Source organism: Anthonomus grandis, chromosome 8 (genome assembly GCF_022605725.1).
Source record: "Anthonomus grandis grandis chromosome 8, icAntGran1.3, whole genome shotgun sequence".
NCBI classification, from domain to species: domain Eukaryota; kingdom Metazoa; phylum Arthropoda; class Insecta; order Coleoptera; family Curculionidae; genus Anthonomus; species Anthonomus grandis.
In genome coordinates, this window is record NC_065553.1 from 854,745 (window position 1) to 874,774 (window position 20,030).

General features: G+C 32.1%; 2 protein-coding genes across 3 annotated transcripts; one reads left to right on the forward strand and one right to left on the reverse strand.

Moving 5' to 3' along the window:
* Positions 1-372: 372 nt before the first annotated feature.
* On the forward strand, positions 373-19,973 carry LOC126739514 (fumarylacetoacetase). 2 transcript variants are annotated; one of them, XM_050445254.1, is made up of 9 exons: positions 373-526; positions 11,448-11,558; positions 11,615-11,736; positions 11,787-11,927; positions 11,987-12,084; positions 18,990-19,142; positions 19,198-19,404; positions 19,460-19,608; positions 19,668-19,973. In XM_050445254.1, exons 3-9 carry the CDS (start codon positions 11,633-11,635, stop codon positions 19,866-19,868), a joined length of 1,053 nt encoding a protein of 350 aa, XP_050301211.1. In that variant the 5' UTR covers positions 373-526; positions 11,448-11,558; positions 11,615-11,632; the 3' UTR covers positions 19,869-19,973. The 2 variants fall into 2 exon arrangements, with proteins under 2 accessions (XP_050301211.1, XP_050301210.1); XM_050445253.1 differs by lacking the exon at positions 373-526 and adding an exon at positions 4,903-5,070.
* On the reverse strand, positions 17,165-18,783 carry LOC126739533 (uncharacterized). The gene is made up of 2 exons (XM_050445279.1): positions 18,257-18,783; positions 17,165-18,192 (listed from the first exon to the last, which is right to left on the reverse strand). The coding sequence occupies exons 1-2, from the start codon at positions 18,543-18,545 to the stop codon at positions 17,852-17,854; spliced, it is 630 nt and encodes a 209-aa protein (XP_050301236.1). The 5' UTR covers positions 18,546-18,783; the 3' UTR covers positions 17,165-17,851.
* Positions 19,974-20,030: the final 57 nt, after the last annotated feature.

Genomic DNA, 20,030 nt, shown 5'->3' on the forward strand with positions numbered 1-20,030 from the left:
CCAAAATTGGTACAACTAAGTGAGGCGTTCAGTTGCAAAACTGCTTAAATCCATTTTTATTCAAAAATGACATATTATGTGTCTTCTTTAACTCACAAAACTTGAAAAATCCCAAAGAAATTGCCTTCGAAAAAGTAGTAACGGTAGCAAAACTTTTTTAATCCTATGTAAATAATGTTTCAAAAGTGTTTTGATCCATTAATCTGCCACGTTTTCAAAACTCTTTTCTTCCATTTACACTTATACCACAGTAATAATACGCGGAATCAAAACTGTTTTGTTCCGCGAGATCTTACAGGCATGTGTTCCACAAATAATATTTTTATGGTTTAGTTTTGTTTTGACTGCGGTATAAATAGGTAGGTACGTTGATTTGGTTTGTGCAGTGCTTGAAAGTTAATTTGTCCTGTTTTTGTTAAAAAATTGTTAATATAAAGAGTCTTACACACATTGTGATATGGAAGACTCATTTTGTCTTGCTACACCTGACATCAAACTGGAAGAAAGCAAAAGATAAAGTTCAAAGGTAATATTTTAAATAAATTTTTAATAGTTAGGTAGGTAGGTACTTAAATTATTTTTTTTAGGTATAAGCCTAAAACTCTATCATAAAAAAAGTACCTTTGCCTGTGAAAACTTGTCTATGCAAGATATTCGATGATTTCATGAAAAATTCTATGAAAATACTACGAAAATTGCGCAAGATAACTTTATTCTTAAACATACAGAACCAAATGTTCCAAAAAGGCGCCGTCCAATAAAAGGAACTCGAAATAATTCCGTTTCGTTAAAATATTTTATTAAAACTAAAGATTGCACTTTCCAGATTTGCAGTAAATCCTTTTTATCTATTTTGGACATTTCAAGGTTTCGGGTGCAAACATGGGCGAAGTTAGAGCCTCAAAAATGGGGGGGCTAAAGCCCCCATCCAGGGGCAGAGTTACACGAAGAGGTGAGGGGGTGGCCATCAAAGAAAAGTCCGCCGGAGGTAACAAATTTTTTGGTGGGCACCTTCATTTTCACTTATAAGCCGTTAAAATTATTTAAAAAAAAAAGAATAGGTAAACAGCTTCTATTCTAATTTGCTGTACTATATACATATAATATCATGAATGTGTTTTACTTTTATTTTCATATTAGGTTTCATCCAAGGAACACGTTTCTGAATTTTATTGCAATATCCATAATGTATGAACCATCCTGTATATGTATTGGAGTATATTGCATACACACCAAAAGTCAAAAGTCGATAGGTAGTTTTAAAAAAAAATTTTAACTTTCAAGAAAAATTTCAAAGTTCAAAATAATATCATTTTAATATCTAATTGTCGGACTTAATTAATTTAGACAAAGTTAAACACGACGTTTCGGTTGGTAAGTATCTCCAACCATTTTTATATTAAAATGTTATATTAAGTGTAAACTAGCAGTTTACACTTGGTAACGGTTGGAGATACTTACCAACCAAAACGTCGTGTTTAACTTTGTTTAAATTAATTAAGACATTGCAAATCCGACAATTAGATATTACTTCTCCATTGTCTGCCACCTTTAAAACCAATATCATTTTAATAAAACGCAATAATTCTTCAAAAATAGTAAAAGCAAAATTTATTTAAAATGTCCTTAAATAAAATGAAATCCAATAAAAATATCTTATAACTACAATCTCTAATAAAAGTTTTCGATTTCCTTTTTTTAAAAACTCTTTTAAAATTTCATCTGGCGACAATGACTTGTTAGACCACTTTCAATACTAAGAGTGGTTAGTGCTAAAGAACTAAATCGATCCTGACCCATCGTTGACCTAAGCCAATTTTTAATTTTTCTCATTGTTGAGAAAGAGCGTTCGCAGAACGCTGAAGAAATTGGCAAAACTAATGCTATTTGCATAAGGGTATATGCATTTGGAAAAGTCTCTTTTCTTAATACATCTTTAATATCAGAAATGGTAATGTTGTGGCTCTGGCTTTTATTTATGCAATTCCTTATTTTATTTAGTCATTTCAGCTTTTAATAGCTCCTTATCGATTAAAAAGGTACCTCCATACAATTTAATGAATTCCAAACTACCATCAAAATCCATCTGCAAAAAATTGAAGACAGATTTAGCTAATTTCTGACTTTCGGAAAAAAATCTTATTTTTAGATAATTTATTATATTGTCGAGAGACCTATAATAAATTGAAATTAGCCAAACCTTTTGTGCCTCATTTTTTATCAAAGGTGAATTTAAGAACGTTTCTTCGTGTACTGCGGAAGTGGAAGCTTCAACCACATATTCTTTAAGTCTTATACTTTCTGTTTTTTTACGTTTTGAACAATTTTTTTGGGGGGGCTAATTTCATTTTAAAGGGGGCTAAGCCCCCCAAGCCCCCCCCTAACTCCGCCCATGGGTGCAAAATATAGCTAAAAATTATTTGATTGACACTATACCACCCAAAGAAAATAGAGGAAGGGATAGGATAAGTACAAAATATGCCGAAAGAAGAGAAAATGTAAAAGCATTTATTTTAAAGTTAAAATGTGTTCAGTCTCACTACACTAGGAATAAATCTCAACGACAGTATATGCCAAGTGATCTATCCATAAGGCAGTTGTGGAAAATATACTGTGATGAAAACAGCAGATTGGCTGTAAAATATGACTATTTCCGGGAAGTATTTACAAGGGATTTTAATATTAGCTTCAAGAGTCCTGCCACCGATGCTTGCTCGGAATGTATAAGACTAAGAAAAGCTTAATAACTGCCGAAACCAGCAGGGATAATAAGGCAAAGCTAATATGCATGCTACGTGTTCATAATCTAAAAGCAAAGGCATTTTATGAAGCACTTAAAAAACCTGAGGAAAATACTTTAAAATTATCCTTCGACTGTCAAAAAAATATGGTGTTGCCCCGAGTCCCAGATCAATCAGCTTACTATTCCAGGCAGATCTATCTATACAATTTCACAGTATGTGAAGGAAATTCCAATGACAAACAGACTAAGGAAAGTATCACTTCATACACTTGGACCGAGAATGTGTGCGCTAAGGGCTCAAATGAAATATCTTCACTAGTTAATCATAAACTTTCTATGGTAGACTCGACTGATGTTACCTCAATCAAACTTTTTTGCGATGGGTGTCCTGGCCAGAACAAGAACGTAACAATGATGGGTATGCGGATCGTGTTTTCGGACGAATTGAAAAAAGAGTTAAAAAAAGGAAGTTATAGTTCATCCTGATGAATATAGGAATTTTTTTTCCAATTTTTTTAACTGTACTTGATATCGAAAAAGATTGTCAAATTTTTAACTGGAAAAAAGCTATAGAATCGGTTATTAAGCCACCTGGGCAGTAGCATTTTAAGTTTGCTCCATGTAAAAGAATTTCAATTTTAAAGAAATGGAACTCAAAAGGAACTCAAGCAGTGTTGGTAAAGGGGGAAGTAAATTACAAAAGCGATTTCGAGATATACAAGTCCGTTTTGAAAAAAGGAAAAACATTGGCTACGTTAGTTTTGGAGGCTCTTCATAAGGAATGTGCAGTAAAACCAGCCAAGCTTAAGGATGTGGATGCTTTATTAAAAAAATATTTTGGTTTAGAGTGGAGAAACATTGAAGAGGTCGATTGGACATTTTATAAAAAAGTAATTGACAACGCCATTGAATCACTTCATAATACAGAAGTTGAAGAAGAAGAAGAAGGAATGGAACCCATGGAAGAAGACGATGGACTAAGAATTTAATTTTTAAGTTTTATTTAAAAGAAAATATTTGTTTTTAAATTATAAACTTTTACTTATTTAAAACTCCCTGAATCCTACAGATACTGAAACAAAACTTTTTAGTTCCATGGGTAGCAAAACTTGTTATATCCCTATTATTTTTATCTATAACTACTTCTTTTAAACAAAAATTTACTACTTAGTAACAAATATTTAAATAAACAGTTGTCATAAATGTGTATTTTCATTTTAAACCACAAAAATTTGTTCTTACAAGAAATCCGAAGTTTTTCTCGTCTCCTGTAAAATTGCCTAGCACGGATCTAAAGAGTTTTGGAATTGAGCGCCTTAAGTGTACATTATACGACCAATAATGGATGTCTAAAAGTGTGTCGTTTGACTCTCCATTGAATATTTATTGGATATCTCCGACTAGCAGCTATCCTATAGCTGGTCACTCCAAAAGGGGACATCTATTGAATATCCAATGACTTAAAGGGTGCTATCTGGGTTATTATAATAAATATCCTCGGCCTTTCTTAGAGTTCTTTGATAAATTTTTCAAAGGCTTCAAAAGTAAAGCTAGATAATGACTTAGTAAACCTAGAAAACTCAGTATCGACCTCATCAGAGAGGTTCCAATCAGTTGTTTAACATCTCCAAAAATATGATATAATTTTGGCGTCTTTTTTGTACTATTATATTTTATGGAAAATTTAGTTTAGTTAGTGCTGCTGCAGGATCAGAGAAACTTGATGAAAAACAGTATAGTCAGCGAATGCCGGATTAAAAAATGACGTGAAATAGTCTATAGAAAACAACTTGAGTACTAATTTCTAAATCGTTAGCTCTACTTATTCAGAAATTGGAATCAGTAAAACTAAAGATTTTAAATTATTTTCAAGTAAGTTTTCTTCAAATTCCAAGTCTAAATTTCTATTCACAAAACAATAAATATAAAAAATTAGGAACTAAAAAGTGCTTTTGTCTACTTCCCTCTAGAATCAAATAAACAGCATACACATATCTTTTAATGCTAACATATTAAGATCCGCATTTTACTTGATAATCAGTAAATTATTTAAATTAAATACAATAACACCTTATTATTCATGAAAAATAACATAATCAAATATTTAAATCGGTTTCAAACGAGTAAAACAACATTTCGAAATTCCTGATATCAAGCAAGCATACTGCTGCGACCGCGCGTTGTTAGATTGTTCAGTTTGTAAACAACTAACAACCGGTTAAAGTGTATTTTAATCAAGGAAAATGCGAAGTTTTATTAAATATTCCAAATATTGTGATTTTCCTATTGAAAATTTACCTTATGGAGTGTTTTCTACGGCTAACGATGTAAGTACCTATTTTATTAAATAAATATGCATGACAGTTACAACCAAAAACATGTTTAACGAATTCATTATATTCCGGAGCATACACCATTTCCTTTCAAAGAATAATGTATTAGTAGTAATTGATCAAGGAAGGTCTTTTCAATACTCAATAATTTATTCATGCTTTTACATACAGTTTATATCCTTTAACAAAAATATGATACATAACATATGATTATATGAATAAGGATAGACCCATGACTTGAATCCTGGTGAGACTCCAAAACCTTCTTTGCTGCTACCTTTATACTTAGTTTTACGCTGTTCTAATTGACCATGATCGACACAGTCGAAAGCCTTGCTCAGATAACACAGCATGACTGAATAATTGTACTGAAATTTATGAAATTCTATATCTTCTATTATATCTGACATAAGTTGTATAGGCTGACCTCGATAGTATTCCTATGATCGCAAAACTCAAACTGACACTGGGAAAAAAGACTATTTGTTTCAAAGAGTTCAACAATTGTAATGACCATGCACCTCTCTATTTTAGATATTATAGGCAAAAGTGATAATCTTGTGGTAAAAAGGGTGACTTTTTCAAAATCAATACCACAATGGCCCAGTTAAAGAACTTCAGGAAAAGTATTCTGTTTAAAACAAAGAATTATTAGCTTAGTCAATAGAATTATTAAGCAGTTTTAAATAGTCTTTATTAGTTTAGTTTTTAATCCATATATATATAACGGCTTGATTTCATTACTATCCTTACTTCATTAAAAAGTTTCTCAGAAAAAGAAAATGGAAGTTATGCTCTTGGTATGAGAAAATCAGATGGATTATTATTTGAGATTGGGATATCTCAACCTGCACACTGTACTCTGAGCTATACTAGAGAAAAAATTATTTTAAAGTCATTTGGTGCAATTAAGATATTTTGATGATCTAATAAATTTTTAGTCGCTTATATTTTAAGTCGCTGTTTTAATTTACGGCATAGGAGGACTTTAAGAGGAGAAGATAAGGTTATTACTTGATCTTGTTTTAGCTTTTTTTATAGCTTATTTATAAAGTTTTCTGTAATTTTTAAGTTCTTGTTCAGTTTCAGTATTGCTCTTCCAAAAACTGGAAGTGGTCCTTCATTGTTTTAAGGTCTTCATTAAAATATACAGGAAACCAATAACAGAATAAGGGCAAATTGTAAAACAACAAAGGAAAGTCGTGAAAGGCGAGGATCCAATGGGTTTCACTGTATCTGTTTAACAATTTTTTCGCGGGTATAGATAAGGTGACTTGCCAAGTCTGTCTCAAAGGAAATTTTTCTTTTAAAGAGATCACATACATAAAATTAAGAGTAATTTAAAGCAAAAAAAAATCAAAAGTTGATATCAATTTTTAAAAAGGGAAGTAGAAATGATTTAAATAACTACCATCCAATATCCTTAATTCCAACCTTATTAAAAGTGATTGAACTACTGCTAAAAAAGCAACTTTATATATATACATACTTTGAACAAAATAAAATCTTTAATAGCTTTCAATTTGGATTTGGAATAAAACTACTACAAAGTCAATGTTCGACTTTATGGAGTATGTGGTTGAGGGCTTTAAAATGGGATTCCACATTGAAGTAATAGGTTGTCACCTTTCAAAGGCCCTTGAGTGCATATCACATCCTTCTTAGCAACCTCAAATACTATTATAGTCTGTCACTTCTCGAAACCTGCCTTGTAGGGAGAATGCAAAAAACTTGTTTGTCTGGAATTTTACCTGAAGGATGCCAAATAGGCCACCAGCAGTGGCATACTCTGAATTAAAATACTTGCATGACTTAATTCCAGAAGTGATTTGTACCTGTGACGTCTTCATATGTACAGGAGATTTTAATATTAATATTTTAAATAGCACCACTGTAGAATGTAAATTTTTATATAATATTTTTACGACTTTTAATTTGACTCAAATTTTTGATAAGCCTACTAGAATAACACTAAATATTGAATCTCTAATCGACCTCATCTTTGTAAATAATATTAACCTAGTCAAGGATCATGGTGTGATACCTTGTGATCCAATACAGACAGATCATAAGGCTGTATTCTGTACTATAAAATGTGATAAACTGAAGCCGATTAAGACTATGATATATAAAAGAGATTTTACACTGACTAACTCTGAAGAATTTAAATATTATTTAGAGCATCTAGATTGGCGTGAGTTATATAAGACTGACGATGTTAATACTAAAGTAGAAATACTTAATTCTAAACTGTTAGATTTGTTTGATATGTTTTGTCCATTAAAGCTGAGAAAATCTGGAAGTACCAGTCCACCATGGCTAACCCATAATCTAAAAAAAATTATTGAAATGAAACATAAAGCCTTTAAAAAATATATCTCAGTAAAAACTGCTTCTAGTAGAATTTATTATATTGATCTAAAAAATTATGTCAATAAGGCTATAAAATTAGAAAAGAAGGCATATTTTTCCAATGAAATAAATAAATGTAAAGGTTCTAGTACAGATTTTTGGAAAAAAGTTGCTAATTGGAGAATTATTAATAATGAATTTACTACCATTCCAAGTAGCATTAAAGAACCAAATATAATAAATAATTATTTTATAGATAGTACACCTGCTGCACAGGTTGATCCTGTTCTTTTAAATGATTTTCTCAGCTCATCTATAAATTCTGATCCATTTACATTTAGACTTGTAACAGAACTTGAGGTGCTTAGGGCCTTAAACAGTGTTGGGAGCGGTGCGGTTGGGATAGACGGAGTTTCTATACGCATGTTAAAATCTTGTATCTCGACGTGTCTAGGCCCTCTTGTTAATATTATAAACTCGTCTTTCATGGCTGGCGTTGTTCCTGATATCTGGAAAAAGGCTCTCATAATGCCTGTTCCTAAAGTATCCAGCCCAACTTCTGTAGGTGAATTACGGCCAATTTGTATACTGCCTTATTATTAGTATACTTATGGAAAAAATTGTAAAAACCCAATACTAGATTATCTTCTTCCTAAATGTATAATACCTAAATATCAGTCGGGATTTAGGGCTAACCACAGTTGTGCCACGGCCTTGTTGAAAATAACTAGTGATATCGCAAGGTCCTTTGATAATGGTCACTGTTGCCCAACAGTGCTCATTGACATGACCAAAGCTTTTGATACTTTAAACACTGATCTTTTAGTAGCTAAATTAAATCATTATAACCTAAAGGCTAATGGATGGTTTGGCAGCTATCTGGGAAATAGGGAACAGGCAGTAAGAATTACAGATGCTGAGGGAGCAGTGAGCATCTCAAGCTGGAGGGTTGTGGGCAGGGGTGTGCCTCAGGGCTCTATCCTGGGGCCACTTTTATTTACACTTTTTACATCAGATTTGATTCAACACATCAAACACTGTAAATACCATATGTATGCAGACGATTTACAAATCTATAGTTCAACCCCGGCTAATGAGTTGTCCACTGCTTTAACCTTCATTAATGATGACTTGGAGCATAACTCTCTTTGGGCTAGTCAAAACTCCTTATTTATTAATTCTAAAAAAACACAGGCTATATTGTTTTCTAAAAATGAGATAAACTTAGAAACTGCCACAGCTGTAAAACTTAAAATTAACGATTTTGAAATTAATTGGACTAATCAAGTAAAAAACCTTGGTTTGCACATGGATTGCAGGTTGCAATTTGATGCTCATGTTTGTCAAAAATCATATCACAAACTCCAAATTCTGTATGAATTCAAAAATGTCTTACACCTAATTAGTAATAAAAAATTTTTACTGAAAGCCTAGTACTTAGTATACCTGCCTACCTTAATATTGTATACGGTCCATTCCTAACTGAAATTAACAAATATAAAATTCAAAAAATACAAAATTCATGTGTGCAGTTTACTAAAGATCTTTCACGCAGGGATCATGTTAGTCAGCATATTTCAGAAATGTATACTTTAAATATGGCAGAGAGAAGATTTGCAAATCTTAGCAGTCTAGTATATAAAGTAAAAAATCTCAAAGAGCCTGCTTAATTGTAGGAGTTTTTGATGGGCCGTGGAGATGCCCATTCAGTAGATATTCGCCATAAAAATATTTTTTCTATTCCTCAGCATCGCATTAAATTTTTTAAATCTTGTTTTGCCTACACAGGGATCTATACTTATAATATCTTGCCTGTGAGTTTTAAGGAAGTAAGTCACACTACTTTTAAGCATAAAGCTAAGGACTATATAAGGGAGAGCAATATATTAAATAATTTATTGTGAAACATAATTATTTTACTGAATATATATGTATGTATGAATAAATAGGTAGGAATATTAGCAGTCTTAGTTTTAGGTTTAGATATTTAAGCACGGTGGTTATTAAAATACGCGTAGCGGTACTTTCCACCTTTGTATGGTATTCTTATTTTATGTCATACAATAAAGTTTATTTTATTTTTATTTTTATTTTTTATATCATGAAGTGCCGCAGGGCTGCATTTTAGCATCACTCCTATTTAATATTTATGTCAATGATATAGATAGGTCGGTTAACTGTATAAAATTTTGCAGGAGTTAGAGCTGAAGCTGTTCAATTTATAAGCAAATAAACAATAACATAAAAAAATACAATGGTTTAGTGCAAATAAACTTAGCCTGAACATCAACAAAACAGAAACATTAAATAGTAATAAAACAAACAAATCACAGGTCTCAAATTTTAAATTTGAGAAAAGAATGACTATTTCTTGGAAAACAGAAACAGATGCAATGTGGAGGGTTCAGATCTTGCATCCTAATCTGATCTTTGATAAGCATGAGAACTGTTGCAAGTAGATTGGCAAAGCATATTTATCTCCACAAAAACTTAATGTTTTTTTGTCAATAGTTTACCATCCTTTAATCCAGTGTAGAAGGTTTTTTAAATTGCAAAGAAGGGCTCTGAGGGTTGTGAGTTTCAGGAATGACATCAGAGATTCTTTTAAAAATCTCAATCTCCTTACACTGTTGTCATGTTATATCTTTGAATGTCTAATATATGCAAAAAATTATCTAAATAAATATAATTAAAGGTCAGAAGTTCATAATCATAACAATAATAATAATAATAATAATAATTTCTTTATTGCTTTCAAGATCTAATTTAAATAGACAATAGCAACGTCACAAAACGAACAAAATTAAAATTTGATAACATCTACACAGGACATACTGCTAATAAAAATAGTAAGAATGAAAAGATAATGTTGGACATAATATTGGGTGCATTACCTTACCACATATATCTCAAGTATGATACATTATGAAAATAAATAAATTAATAAACAAACCCTTAATATTAATCATAATACACATTTAAAATTGTAAATCGAAACTATAGATACACTTGCCCAACAGATACCTTGCAGTGTCTTTCCTAAACTTCATGATATTTTTCTCTTGCCTTAGGGCGAGAGGTAATCTATTATATGTTTTAATAGCAGCAAAGGCAGGAGATCTTTGAAAAAAGGCAGAGTGATGAGTTGGGACACTCAGTTCAGCTCTCCCCCTTGTCACAATAGACATACCCTCAGCATAATGATCTTCATTAGTTTGAAAAAGATGCAGGTGTTTCTTTGCAAAAATAGCTAACATAAGAATGTACAGAGCTGGAACAGTGAGTAGACCAAGCTTAGTAAAATAAGTCCTACAAGACGTTTGTGGTGTGAGTCTGAGCATGCATCTTATGATCCGTTTTTGTGCTATAAAGACTGACACGGCGTCAGTTGAAGATCCCCAAAACATCACACTATAAGTGATTAGAGATTGGACCGATGCATAGTAAATTTGCTTCAGACAATTTAGGGAAAGCTCTTCTTGTAGACGCCTTATTAACGCGCAGAAACTATTTAGTTTTTTGCCAAGAGTGTCTATGTGTGGGACCCATGTGAGACAGGAGTCAATTTGTATACCAAGGAATTTTAAGGAAGCTACCTCTTGAAGAGACTTTTTTTCAAACTTTACAAGTAGGGAATTTTGAGGTAAAGTTTTGGAGAATGTCACTAGCCCGGTTTTATCAGCATTTAGCTTCAGAGCATGATTGTACATATATATAACACATACCAATTTTAGAGATTTAATTCCGGCAACTCAATAAATCCCATATCTCATATTATGCCTCAAGCTCTTTCAATAAACTGCCAAAAGAACTTGCTTATGTACCTATTATTATGATATAATATAATTTTAAAAGTATTAAAGTCTCCCAAGAATATAATTTCTTTTAAACCCACTTTTTACTTGTATGTGTATTTTATACTTGTCAAGATGCTTTTGTTAATAAGATTTTAGACTGTATCATTTTATTGACAATTGTAAGCATGAATAAACTTTACATTACTAAACCTAATCTTATAGGGAACACCTAAGATAGGAGTAGCCATTGGAGAGTACATTCTAAACCTATATGAAGTTGCTCACTTATTCAATGGGCCACTATTAAAAGACAAACATCATGTTTTTAAACAGGTAATATTAAATTTACTATATAATTATTAAATAAAATGACTTTGACTGAATTATAGACTACCCTAAACAGTTTTATGTCCCTCGGCTTATCTGAATGGAAAGAGGCTCGTAACAGGCTGCAAGAGTTACTCTCTGAAGATGTAGCCACTTTAAGGGACAACACAGAACTAAGAGAAAGGTACCAAAAACAAAATGTCTTACAAAAAACTAACTTGTTTTTTTTTTTAGAGCATTTATACTACAAAGTGAAGCCAAAATGCACCTGCCTGCCCATATAGGGGACTACACCGACTTCTATTCATCCATACATCATGCCACTAATGTAGGAATCATGTTTCGTGATAAAAACAATGCCCTATTGCCAAACTGGTATTGTACTAATTGTTTGCAAAAAGAAAACAAACAACAATTTTAAATTTGTGTTTCAGGAGACATCTGCCAGTGGGTTATCATGGTAGGGCCAGCTCGGTGGTTATTTCAGGAACCCCGATACACAGGCCCTATGGCCAAACTCTACCTGTAGAAGGTAAGCAAGGCATTTGATTGTAGAAGAGTCTTATTATTTTGGTCCTACATGTTCTTTTTACTTTAATCTGTTAAGCACCTAGGGCCATCATGATTGGATAATTTCTCTGTAAAACTTCATATTTCTAATAGTAGTCATTTACTTTTCATTGAATTGGCACCCAGGTATATTTATTCATGATTTCTTACAATTATCACAGAACAAAATTATATTGATTTATATTTATTGACAGAAAATTATCGGAATCTCTTGTCAGTTGTCACCTAAGTTAAGTTAAATCCCCAGGTGTGAAATTCTTCGGTGCACTTCCATTCCGTTCAATGTTCGGATTTGTAGAACTTTTAGCCGAAACTGCCTAAAGTATCTAATCTAGAAATAACCGCATATTTGTTAATTTCTTAATTGCATTACAACATTTTTACCATCGCTGTTTTTGAAATGTTATTTTCTAGGAATTTGAACTGTACAAATTCCTCTTAAAATAGTACCTGAAGAGGATTAGGAGTATTTAGAAGACCAAACGTTCTAGTTACCTTAGATGACTAAAATAATCAATTCCTTGGTAGTGAATTGAGAATACTTTAGAAGACTAGTATAGGTATTTCCATCCTCTTTGTGGCCTATATAAACGAACTGCTGAAATTAAAAATACCAGGACATATACTAAGTTTCGCCGGTGACATGACATTAATTTTCAAGGGCAACACATGGAATGAAGCGAAAAAGACTTTGTGTGTGGGTTTTGGGCAGGTCAGGGATTGGTTATGTACCCAAGACAAATTATATAGCTTTTTTTATATGTAATAAAAATAGACCACCATTTAACTATATAACTGTCAACCATAAAACTAACGAAGTAATCACTGAAACTTATAAAACTAAATATCTTGGCATTATCATTGACCAACACTTAAAATGGAATCAACATATTGGTTATCTCTGTGATAAAGTCAGAACTTTAATACATAAATTTTATGTTCTTCGGGAAATAATGGGCAATAAATTATGTTTGCTTGTTTATAAATCATTAGCTGAGTCTCTCCTCTCGTATTGCATAATTGCATGGGGCGGTACTTATAAAACTATTCTTCAACCTTTAAAAGTAGTACAAAACGACATTCTTAGGGTCATTCATAGGAAAAATAAGCTCTGCTCTACCGAGTTACTTTATAATGAAAATATTAGTGATATAAGTCATCTGTATGTACAAAACGTATGCTCTTTTGTGCATAAAACTGATATAGCAAAGAGACAAATCACGCATTCCCAATGTACCAGAAGTAATATGTACAACAATTTGAATTTACCACAAAATCATAAGCAAATAAACCTTCATTTTATAGATTATTTAGGGCCAAAATTTTATAACTTACTTCCTCCTGATATTAAAAATATAAAAAACCATAGAATATTCAGTAGAGAAATAAAAAACTACATATATATTAATTTTAACAAATTTAGACCAATGATTAATTGAATTTACTGGTTCAACAGCGTATTATGTTTGATCTTTTCTTTTCGTGGTTTTAATGTAAATAGTGTATATTTTTAAATGTAACAGATTTATCTGAAATTACGTTATTTTCATTTAGGTTCAATTTTGTTTTTGATTATTGATATTGAATTGATTTAAAACATGTATTCTGTTATATTTCTTACTAGTTTATTTTTGTGTAAAATATGTATATTATTCTGTTAATAAGTTTATTTTGATTGTTAAGGAGAGAGTTGGAATCCAAGCATTTTTTGTAAGAGTATAATTTGGTTTTTCTGATATTGTAATTCGAACATAAGCATGCACAAATATTAAGTTACTTAAATGCTTATTTCGTATATGCAATTGTATTATAAGAATAAGAATAAAGAATTTCAACTGCCTCAGATACATCTCTAAAAGTCTTAAGATAAGAAGTCTTTGACTAGTTCAGCTCTTTTTGAATTGCCTGGAAGAGGATTGAGGGTACTTCGAAGACCAGTCCAGTCATTCCAGTGGCATCAGATGCCTTGGGAAGGAATCTTTAATTCCTTGAAAGAGAAGACTAGTTCTTCTTTTCTAATCTCCCATCAATTTGTTTTTAGTTTTTAGGAGTAGGTTTTATAACTACCAAATCCTTTATTTAGATTAAAAATAGCTTTACATATTTCAGCTATTATCGTTGAAATAGTGTTTTTTCCCACTCTAAATAAATATTGCGTTGACATCATGCTATACCCTGATGCGAGTAGTAGTAGTAAGGGTTGAGGAGCAAGAGCTCGGAAAAGTCCCTTTTGGTCGACCCCAGAATGACCCACTCCTACACCTTCACTCCCAATGTACGTTCTTCACTGAGTTGGCTCGTCTTAATAAAGGCTTGTATGCTGTCCCAGTACAAAGATCTTCCCGTTGTCGTTGCTCCAAAAAACTTTCTTCTCAGGCAACTCCACTTATCGCGAATTCCTAATATGTGATATGAAGTTACCTCCCCTGTACCGCAATTCAGAGCGGACTTTCTTTAATACCAAAAAGGTATTATAGATGCCTGTTTAGGCAGTTATGCATAACATAATATAGTTAGGAATTAGTCCCACCAAGTCTTTGATCTCCTGTCGGCTCTTTGCTAGCAGTCACCTTACTTTAGAGCCTATTTTTCCTTGTTTTTTTTTTCGATAATGAACAAGAGTGCCTTTTCTTTAGTTTAAGGTTCAAGCTATATAGTTAATAAATAAATTCAATATTTATTATTTCAGAGTCTATCATACAGGGTGTTAGAAATGTAACCATTATAATGTACAACCAAGTCCGCGCCTGGTGAAATAAACAAGGTGAAATGTGTTTTAAGGGCTTCGTTTTAAGAGGTTGATCACGTAAAATTTTTATTAAATTAGACCAAGTACTTCGAAAGTTATTCAAGAAAAATGGATTTCCAGCGGTGTCTTTAAAGAGCCGTATCTTCGTAGAGAGGGCCTATTGGAAATTTTTTCCATATTATTTTTTTATTTTCTACCTGAATCCCAGAGATTTCCCACATTTTCTGGGACACCCTGTATTCACATTCTTGTAGGACAAAATGTCAGATCATAAAACTGTAAGAAATATGAAAATAAAGCATAAATAAAGATGAGAGAAATTGTATTTCTTATTGTTGCGCTTAGAAAGAGTTGAAAACTCGTTTTCCTCTAATGTGCACATGTTTTCTCCAAATATAACTTTTTTCTTATCTCTAATAATTTGCGAGATATATTGGTCATAAATGTTTAATACCTGCACGCCTTAAATCAAATCTCCTGCCTTATACTGAATTCGAATATCCCGCGTCTTTATTGACATGATTGAGTCGGTATTGTAACTACCTGCAATATCGATTATTCATCGATATCGTTTTTATATATCTTATATTTTTATTTATTTTTCATATATCGTTTTTTCATATTCAAATTCATATTTCAAATAGTTGCAAAGGGTACGCTGTAGTCGCGTCGTAAACGTGATGCCATCTGGTGTACAGGGTTGTCTTTTATATTTAGACAAAGCCTAGCTCGGTTATTATATAAGGTGGAAAAAAAAGTTTTATATAAAAGTTGTAGGGTTTACCTTAAATCGCCAGGAAATGTTATAAAATATAATACAGGGGTATCGCAAAGTTAATAAAAAATACATAGTTCATTTTTTTTAAATGGAACCCCTTGTATATTTTTACATTACATAAAAGACATTTTTTTTCTGATTTCAAAAATATATAAAATGTTAATATTTAATTCATCATTTTTAAAAAAATTTGGTTTTTTGAAAAAAAAAAAACCTTTGAGCCTTGTTTCTTTAAATATTTACAAATGTTGTATATGGCCGCCATTATTTTCAACGCAGTTTCTATAATCTTTGTCCAGTTTTAACAGAGCATTTGAAATATCTTCAGGGTGTTCTTCATTTAAGGAGTTTATCCTTTTTTTCCCTTAATTCCTCCAAATTTTCACTTCTTTCCTTATAAACTTCATTTTTAAGATACCCCCATAAAAAACTATCTAGAGGAGTCAAATCAGGGCTGTTTGGTGGCCAGTTAATGGTACCATGGGTTCCAAACCACTGAATAAAACGATTATTTAAAAAAATCCTTACTGGCCTAAAGTTATGAGGCGGGGCGCCATCTTGATGCCATATAATATTGGTATATTCTCTTAAAGGTATTTCTTCTAATAAAGCTTCAATCTCATTTTCTAGAAACCGCAAATACCTATTTCCAGTCAAAGATCCTTGAAATATAATGGGTCCAATTATTTGGTTTCTAAGGATACCACACCACACATTTAATGACATTCTGCCATGGGCGAAGTTAGAGCCTCAAAAATGGGGGGGCTAAAGCCCCCATCCAGGGGCAGAGTTACACGAAGAGGTGAGAGGGTGGCCATCAAAGAAAAGTCCGCCGGAGGTAACAAATTTTTTGGTGGGCACCTTCATTTTCACTTATAAGCCGTTAAAATTATTAAAAAAAAAAAAGAATAGTCTTAAACAGCTTCTATTCTAATTTGCTGTACTATATACATATAATATCATGAATGTGTTTTACTTTTATTTTCATATTAGGTTTCATCCAAGGAACACGTTTCTGAATTTTATTGCAATATCCATAATGTATGCACCATCCTGTATATGTATTGGAGTATATTGCATACACACCAAAAGTCAAAAGTCGCTAGGTAGTTTTAAAAAAAAAATTTAACTTTCAAGAAAAATTTCAAAGTTCAAAATAATATCATTTTAATATCTAATTGTCGGACTTAATTAATTTAGACAAAGTTAAACACGACGTTTCGGTTGGTAAGTATCTCCAACCATTATTATATTAAAATGTTATATTAAGTGTAAACTAGCAGTTTACACTTGGTAACGGTTGAAACTTTGTTTAAATTAATTAAGACATTGCAAATCCGACAATTAGATATTACTTCTCCATTGTCTGCCACCTTTAAAACCAATATTTTAATAAAACGCAATAATTCTTCAAAAATAGTAAAAGCAAAATTTATTTAAAATGTCCTTAAATAAAATGAAATCCAATAAAAATATCTTATAACTACAATCTCTAATAAAAGTTTTCGATTTCCTTTTTTTAAAAACTCTTTTAAAATTTCATCTGGCGACAATGACTTGTTAGACCACTTTCAATACTAAGAGTGGTTAGTGCTAATGAAGTAAATCGATCCTGACCCATCGTTGACCTAAACCAATTTTTAATTTTTCTCATTGTTGAGAAAGAGCGTTCGCAGAACGCTGAAGAAATTGGCAAAACTAATGCTATTTGCATAAGGGTATATGCATTTGGAAAAGTCTCTTTTCTTAATACATCTTTAATATCAGAAATGGTAATGTTGTGGCTCTGGCTTTTATTTATGCAATTCCTTATTTTATTTAGTCATTTCAGCTTTTAATAGCTCCTTATCGATTAAAAAGGTACCTCCATACAATTTAATGAATTCCAAACTACCATCAAAATCCATCTGCAAAAAAATGAAGACAGATTTAGCTAATTTCTGACTTTCGGAAAAAAATCTTATTTTTAGATGATTTATTATATTGTCGAGAGACCTATAATAAATTGAAATTAGCCAAACCTTTTGTGCCTCATTTTTTATCAAAGGTGAATTTAAGAACGTTTCTTCGTGTACTGCGGAAGTGGAAGCTTCAACCACATATTCTTTAAGTCTTATACTTTCTGTTTTTTTACGTTTTGAACAATTTTTTTGGGGGGGCTAATTTCATTTTAAAGGGGGCTAAGCCTCCCCAAGCCCCCTCCTAACTCCGCCCATGCATTCTGCCCTTTTTTTTTATTTCGACGTATGCGTGAGGATTTGCTGGTGCCCACATGTGAGTATTTTTTCTATTATACATCCCTGCTGTTGTAAATACAGCTTCATCCGTCCACAAGATTTTATTAAAGATATCGTTATCTACGTTTTTTATATCTAACATCTGATTACAGTATGTTAGCCTTCTTATTTCATGATTATTTGTTAATTTTTGTACTGGCATCAATTTGTAAGGATGATATCCATATTTCTGAAGAACTCTTTGAATCTTAGATCTAGAGCATTGAAAGTGTCTACTAGCATCTACGGTTGATAAATATGGTTTTTCTACAAAAATCAAAGCATAAATTATAATTCTTATAAGGCTCTTAAATATAAAATAACTTTTTACCTTGAAAATATAATAAAATTTGTAGTTCTTCATCCGCGTTAGCTAAAACTGTTCGTTTTTTTCTTTGTAGATTTTTGTGGTTTCTCATACTCCTTTCAGTGTAATAAAAAGTGGACCTAGCAGGAACTCTCATTTCGGGATGAATACGGTGATATTCAGCTTGCGCTCGAGCAACATTATTGTTGTTTTTGTAAAACAACCTCATAATTTCAAACTTTTCTTCTTCGGTATAACCCATATTCAAAAGAAATAGCAGAAACATTGACAGTGACAGCCCAACAAATAACATTATTTATTTTATTGTTACCGATAAACACCATAGCAACGGGGATTCGGGTAAACAGTTGTTTTATTTTTTAATTTTAAGATAAATATTGGGAAAACGGCTAAACCAAATATTAACATATTATATATTTTTGAAATCAGAAAAAAAATGTCTTTTATGTAATGTAAAAATATACAAGGGGTTCCATTTAAAAAAAATGAACTGTGTATTTTTTATTAACTTTGCGATACCCCTGTATTATATTTTATAACATTTCCTGGCGATTTAAGGTAAACCCTACAACTTTTATATAAAACTTTTTTTTCCACCTTGTATAATAACCGAGCTAGGCTTTGTCTAAATATAAAAGACAACCCGGTACATGTTATTAACTCCTCTTCTTATTTTACTTTCTCTATGACCGAATGTTCGAACAAACCATTTTCATATTTAAACAAAAATACTTAGGTGCTGCTCCCGTTTTCGGCCCATGTAAACTAATGGACTTTGAACTGGAAATGGCATTTTTTGTCGGTGGATCGAACAAGTTGGGCGAACCTATCAGTGTCCAGAAAGCGCACGAACACATTTTCGGTTTTGTTATTATGAATGATTGGAGCGGTATGGATATATATTTTTTTTAAGAAACTCAAATGAACGTTATTTCTCATTTTAGCTAGGGATATTCAAAAATGGGAATACGTGCCTTTAGGGCCTTTCACCGCAAAAAATTTGGGCACGTCTTTATCTCCTTGGGTGGTCACCACGTTGGCACTGGAGCCATTTATCGTCGACAATTACCCACAGGAACCGGAGCCGTTTCCGTATTTAAAGCATAACGATAAGTTTAACTTTGATATCAGTTTGGAAGTGGACATAACGCGTAAGTCTTCAACTTAATATAACTTCAAACTAATGGTTAATGTTTGTTTTTTCAGCAAAGGATTCGAACGTTTCCACAACCGTGTGTCGATCGAACTTCAAACATCTTTATTGGACAGTAAAGCAACAATTGGCCCACCATACTGTCACCGGATGTAATGTTAACCCGGGAGATTTAATGGCTAGTGGCACGATAAGTGGAGAAGTAAGTGCACTGTTTTGAATTTACAGTGTAAAATTATACAAAAAAAAAAATGGTTTTAGACCTCCGATTCGTTTGGATCGTTACTAGAGCTGTCGTGGAAGGGCACCAAACCCATCAAGCTTCACGATGGTACTCAAAGAAAATTCCTTCAAGATGGCGACACTGTAACCATGAAGGCGTTTTGCGAGGGTGAAGGTTATAATGTGGGATTTGGAGTTTGTACTGGACAGCTCTTACCAGCAAGAGAGATTAGTTTTTAACTAAAATTTACGTTTTTTTTAAAACAAAATTAATGTGCAGATAGTGTTCAAGATATTTGAAGTGCCACTAACATTATCAAACTACAATAAATATTTTTACTTTAATGACGGTTTTCCAATTCTTCGCCCAAATAACTCGATATATGTATATAACTCCAGTCA